The sequence below is a fragment of the Myotis brandtii genome, unplaced genomic scaffold (genome assembly GCF_000412655.1).
Source record: "Myotis brandtii unplaced genomic scaffold, ASM41265v1 scaffold246, whole genome shotgun sequence".
Lineage (NCBI taxonomy): Eukaryota > Metazoa > Chordata > Mammalia > Chiroptera > Vespertilionidae > Myotis > Myotis brandtii.
In genome coordinates, this window is record NW_005359310.1 from 777,491 (window position 1) to 783,390 (window position 5,900).

General features: G+C 41.8%; 1 protein-coding gene across 1 annotated transcript in view; it reads right to left on the reverse strand.

The window, feature by feature from the left end:
- MAP4 (microtubule-associated protein 4) overlaps window positions 1-4,756 on the reverse strand; it is a 69,614-nt gene extending 64,858 nt beyond the window's left edge. The window contains exon 1 of the mRNA XM_014540506.1: window positions 4,515-4,756. Within this exon, the coding sequence (XP_014395992.1) occupies window positions 4,515-4,737 (223 nt within the window). The 5' untranslated portion in view covers window positions 4,738-4,756. The remainder of the gene's footprint in view (window positions 1-4,514) is intronic.
- Window positions 4,757-5,900: the final 1,144 nt, after the last annotated feature.

A 5,900-nucleotide genomic window follows, 5' to 3' on the forward strand; every position in this document is an offset into this window, starting at 1 on the left:
TTTTAAAAAGAAAAATAAATAATGTATACAATAAATAATGATCCCATTTGTATAGAACCAAGGCCAATAATTTTCTGACTATATATGTAAATACAAAAAAACATAATCTTGTAAGATCTACTTCCTCTTGAGAAATAAATAGTATTACATGGGAGTCACTTATCTGAATTTTATTTTAAACAAAAATTTTATTTTTGAATATTTTTAAATTTATGGGAAAACTGCAATGTTGGTACAGAGATTCCCATAGTCATACCCAGTCTACCCAGAAAAAAATGGCTGGTTTATGTTTCCAAAACAAAAGCAGACTGACACACTGTGAATTCATCATTCCCAACCATTACTTGCCAAACATTTCTTATAAACTCATTCTTCCACACTTTACAATGTCTATTGTAAACCACCGGATTCTCCTCAAACCTCCAGCCCCTTCCATCCACTCATCAGCATATGACCTCCCCCATTTCAGAGAAAATATGACCCTGTCAGAAGAGACTTCCTCCCTCGCTTCCGGCTCCCACATGCACAGACCTGAAGCATCTGCACTGAGCCTCGGGTCCTATACTTCCCTCCCTTCCGAAGACAAGATGCTGTTCTGCCCCTAGTGTTGCAAGCAGATGTTACCTCACAATTCTTTGTGTGCCCTTGCTTTTGGCACTTGATTATCTTCCCTAATGAACTGTAAACTCCTTAAGGTCTCTAGTTTTGGGTTCCTTTTTTCCCCTCTGTAGCGATATAGTGTTCTCAATAAGCATTTGCTTAAAGAATGAATGAACTGGAATAAGTGTGATTGCCAGCAGTATATGGGTGGCAGAATAGCAGATAAGGAGGGAGAATGCAAGTCAAGGAACACCTAAGTTAACCTAAAATTTCTAAAAATGAAACAAAAGTATTAGAGATTATACTTTTAAAATACTTTAATTTTCGATTTTCTTCACAAACAGTTAAATTTGTTTTTATAATCAGGGGAACAAAGCTATTAACAAGATTTCAAACAAGATTAACACCAAGAGACCACGAGTCATATGCTATTTCTTTGTTTTCAGCACCAGAGGTTCAAAAAGGGGGGGGGGGGGGGGGAACTGCTGCGATTCGCACCGTGCCAGCACAAAGAGGTCTGCACCACTGCCAGAGTCAGAAACGTGCTTGTAAGAAACAAACGTTCTCCAGCCCAGGTGGAATCTGTGCCGAAGCAGAGCAGAAGCTTTTAGGTGAAGGAAAAGGGTGGGGAAGACATCGAAGATAGCTGGGTTAGGATGGTCGTTTACAGGTAGGTAGTTTCTATCTTTGATATCTTTACCCTGTGCAACTCAGAATTTCTCAGCTGCAGAAAGAGCCTGACCAATTAACCTCTTTTTAAGAAATATCTGCTTTGCTTTTCTTTCTTTCTTTTTTTTTTAATTGATTTTTAGAGAAAGACAGAGAAAGATGGAGGGACAGAAAAGCATCGCCTTCAGTGAGAAACACTGATTGGTTGCCTCCTGCACACGCCCAGGGATTGAACCCAAAACCTGGGTATGTGTCCTGACTGGGAATCGATCCCGCCACCTTTCGGTGTATGAGATGACACTCCAACCAACTGCGCCACACTGGCCAGGGCTCTGCTTTTCTTTTAGACTAGAGGACCATTATTATGAACTATAACTCTTGGTACTATTTCTTTTTCTTTTGCCAAAAGAAATTAGTTAAGAGATGTATTTTCAAATAAAAATTTTAAAGAAATTATTTTTACAAAAATATGCTGCCCAGCCGGTACGGCTCAGCAGTTGAGCGTTGACCCAGGAACCAAGAGGTCATGGGTTCGATTTCCCAGTCAGGGCACATGCCAGGGAGGCACTCTATCCCCAGTAGGGGGCATGCAGGAGGCAGCTGAACGATGATGATTCTCTCTCATCTCATCGACATTTCTCTCTCTATCCCTCTCCCTTCTTCTCTCTCTAAAAAAATCAATGAAAACATAATTTTTAAAAAAATATCATGCTGCTTTTTTAATGAAATTCCTTCCTTTCAGTTTCTCAGGCCCAAACCCTTGGAGTCATCCTTGACAATAAACCGGTCTTGTGCCCTAAGAGGAACAGTTCTGGTGGCACGGGATCAGTGCAAGTCAAATGGGAGAGGGTTCGAAAGAGAATGAGAGGAAAGGGATTGGGAGATCGCTTTTCCAGAGAAGATAAGTGAGTTGATGAGATGAACATGGGGTTGAGACAGCATTTTTTCAATGAAGGAAAAGATTATGTTCTGTTTAATGCTGGTGAACGACTCAGTTAAAAGAGAGGCGCTGGTGATGCAGAAGACAGGGGAGATCATTGCCGAGTCGTGCTCCTGAGTTAGCGTACGAGCAGTTCGCCTATAACAAGAAGAGCAGAGCAGCGTAAAAGGCCAAGATGAAGGCAGGCAGGAGAGGAGGGGGGCAGGGGTGTATTGAAGTGTTCTTCTGGTTGAGACTACTGAGTCTCTTTTCTCAAGGTCAATCGAAAACATGAACAGGGGAGCAAGTACGGAAGTCCTAGAGGTTCGAACAGAGAGGAGACGATGTGGAGTTGAACAGAGAAGTGGAAGACTAAAAATGCATTTGAATTCACAGCAGAGTCCTCGCGTTCATGCTCTTTATGTAAATAAAATGAGATTCTTACCTTTCCTGGACATAATATTTGTATGGCTAATAATAAGTGAATCTTTATGAGACATTAAATCAAGCAGAAAGTATGCATGAAGATAGTAAGGTTTCACAGAAAGAATATAAGTTTAAAATCAGAACATCTGGGCACAGGTTATGATTCTGTCACTATTAACTAAATGATCAATTGCAAATCCCCCGTGCTTGCTAAGCCTTAATAGCCTCAACTGGAAAATGGGACAATCCCTCCCTCCCATGGTTATCATGAGGAATAAGTGCAATGATACTGGAGGCAGTACTGTGCCCATTGTTAAGTAAATGTAAACAACTATTATTATTCTCATTGTTAATAACTGCAGATTGATTGACTATAGATTGGTTAAACTATAGCCCAACTATAGATAACTATAGATTCGATCACTAAATTATAAAGCCACCTTGTGAAAACCCTGAAATTTACTTTTGCCTTATATAAAAATCTAGCTTTAAATGACATTACTAGACTAGGCCATAATTGTGAGACTAATATACAAGCAACTTATCAGAATAAAATGAAATAACAGGAAAACAAAGGTTACAAGAAAATTGAAAATAAAAAAGAGACTGAGATTCTACCATATACACATCTAATGATCTAAAACTCTAAGCTCAGGGAGAGAAGAATAAAAACAATCCTGCAACATAAAAGCATTAGGTTTTAGTGGAAGAAAAAGGCTTGCAGGCTTCCCTGCGGACGAGAATTGCTGGACTCATCACTGGGATGCTGTGCATTACTGGCAAGTCCGAATGCAAAGATGCTCTATTGCCTTTTTTCACGGATTTCCCCAGAGGGACTCCCATTTCATGAAATGAAAACTCTCTCAACAAAACACATACAGCACTGACAACACAAGTGTTGTTTTTAACTTATCGCATGCTCGGAGATGCAAGAATATTCGAATTTACTTGGTTTTTTAAATCTCTTTTTCCACGAGAGACTTCGGGGTGCCACAGCTGGCAAATCAGTTTGGCAGAGAAGAGCAGCAGCCACGTGCTGAGAGGTCCTGTGTGCTGCGAGGAAGAGAGCCATGCGTCTTTGGGCAGAATGGGAGAGGTTCAGCATGGTCCCCACACAAGGGCACCTTCTTGTGCCAATCTCGCCCTCTGGTGGCCAACTAGAGTTGGTTGTGATGCTCTGCAATGGAAGGCTGAACAAGAAGACATTCTGCAGCATCCGACTGTCATCCTCTCGACGACGGACGCGACCGAACCCGTTCTCTTGGGCCAAGCTTCTCCACTGGGACGTGCATCCAAGTCACCAGCAGGAGTTGGTTAAGATCAGACTGCGGAGCCCCATCCCCAGAGTCTCACGTTCCCCGTGGGCCTAAGAATTGCAACCTGAACAAGCTCCCAAGTAATACTGACCTGCTGGTCAAAGGACCATACTTTGAGAACCACTATCTTAGATTAAAACATTCTACAGAGCGCTGGCCAGTTTGGCTCAGTGGATAGAGTGTCGGCCTGCAGACTGAAGGGCCCCGGGTTCGATTCCGGTCAAGGACACATGCCTGGGTTGTGGGCTCCATCCCCAGTAGGGGGGCCGCAGGAGGCAGCCAATCAATAATTCTCTTTCATCATTGATGTTTCTATTTCTCTTTCCCTCTCCCTTCCTCTCTGAAATCAATAAAAACATATATAGTTTTAAAAAGTAATCTACAGTATAATGAACACACAGCCTATTAAAGAGTATGAACCTAGCTCCTTGGTTTCAAATAAAGAAGTTTAGATTAAGGGAAAGTTACTGGCCTATACTTAACAACTCAGTTCCGTTTCCTCAAGGTTTCCAAGATTGTAATCCAAAGTGTAATTCCTAATCTACGTTCCGCACCTATATACCCAGTTTGGCTTAATTACTTACCTTCAACCTGGCTAGTATCTGGGCATGGTTTCTTCTTTGACTCCGAATTCCCAGTCTTCTCATCCCCATCCAGGAGAGGAATGTAGTCTGTCTTTCCAACAGTTTCTCCCACGACATCATCATAGGCCTCTGCCTCCAGGGTGGCGATAAAGTCCCGTTTAATCTCTCCCTCGATTTCTGGAGGTGGTTCTGTTAATGCGTCTGCAAGACTGAGGTCGGCCATTCTGCACCACTGCAACTGCCTGGTTAGGAGGGAAAACGTTCATATGATGAGCTCTGCAAAGGGGAAACATTCTTGTCGGTTTTTTAAACAACAAACAATAATATCCAAACCTTTGGATCCAAAAGGGACAGCTCATTCTATAAATTAGAGAATTAAAGCTCAGGAACAGTCTTAGCCAAGGCAAACACTTCCTTCTCACTCTGGTAAATAAGCAGAGCAAGTGCCATTCTGGCCTTTTCATTAGTAAGAAACATGAAGTATATTTTAAAGTCAATTTACCCGAGGTTACACCCATTGAGAATCAAATCAGGTCTTCTGATTTCAAGTCTTATAACCCTTTCAAATATTCCACATATCTTAATTTCCAAGTCAGATCCCTAATAATTCTTTAAAAAGAATAAACAGAGAGGTCAGGTGAGATTATTAGATTCCCATTTTAAAAAGGTTTACTGCCCTAGCCAGTTTGGCTCAGTGGATAGAGCATCATCAGCCTGCCGACTGAAGGGTCCCAGGTTCGATTCCAGTCAAGGGCATATGCCTGGGTTGTGAGCTCGATCCCCAGTAGAGGGCATGCAGAAGGCAGCCGGTCGAAGATTCTCTCTCATCATGATATTTCTCTCTCTCTCTCCCTTTCCCTTCCTCTCTGAAATCAATAAAAATATATACCTGGTATATATATATTTTTTAAAAGGTTACATTACTATCAGGCAAATGAAGTCACCTTTCTTGACCAAATACTGCGAGTATGGGCCTCATCCTGGGGTAAGTGCTGCTTCTTCATGAATCACTTGTGGATAGCTATGTCCACACCAAGCTACACTTGGGCTGGGCTGGCATGAAAAATATAGACGTGTCCCCTGAATTAGCTAAGAGCAGTTCTCTGTGGTCATGTACATTACCATCTTTACAGAATATCAGGTTCTCAATTTTCAAACATAACCTGAAATTAAGAAGTGTAATCTATTATAGGTAAAACTGTGACTGAATGGCCAAGGAAATACAGAGTAATGCAGTCAGAAGAGCCAACAGGCCTATAATAAACTGAACGCCCAGTACATAAGGACAGAGAGACGTATGAGCTTGACCAGGTAAATGTACGTCAAATAGCAACCCTTCGTCGCATGGTGCAATGGCTACTGCTTCTGTCTGCCCAGACTGTTCTT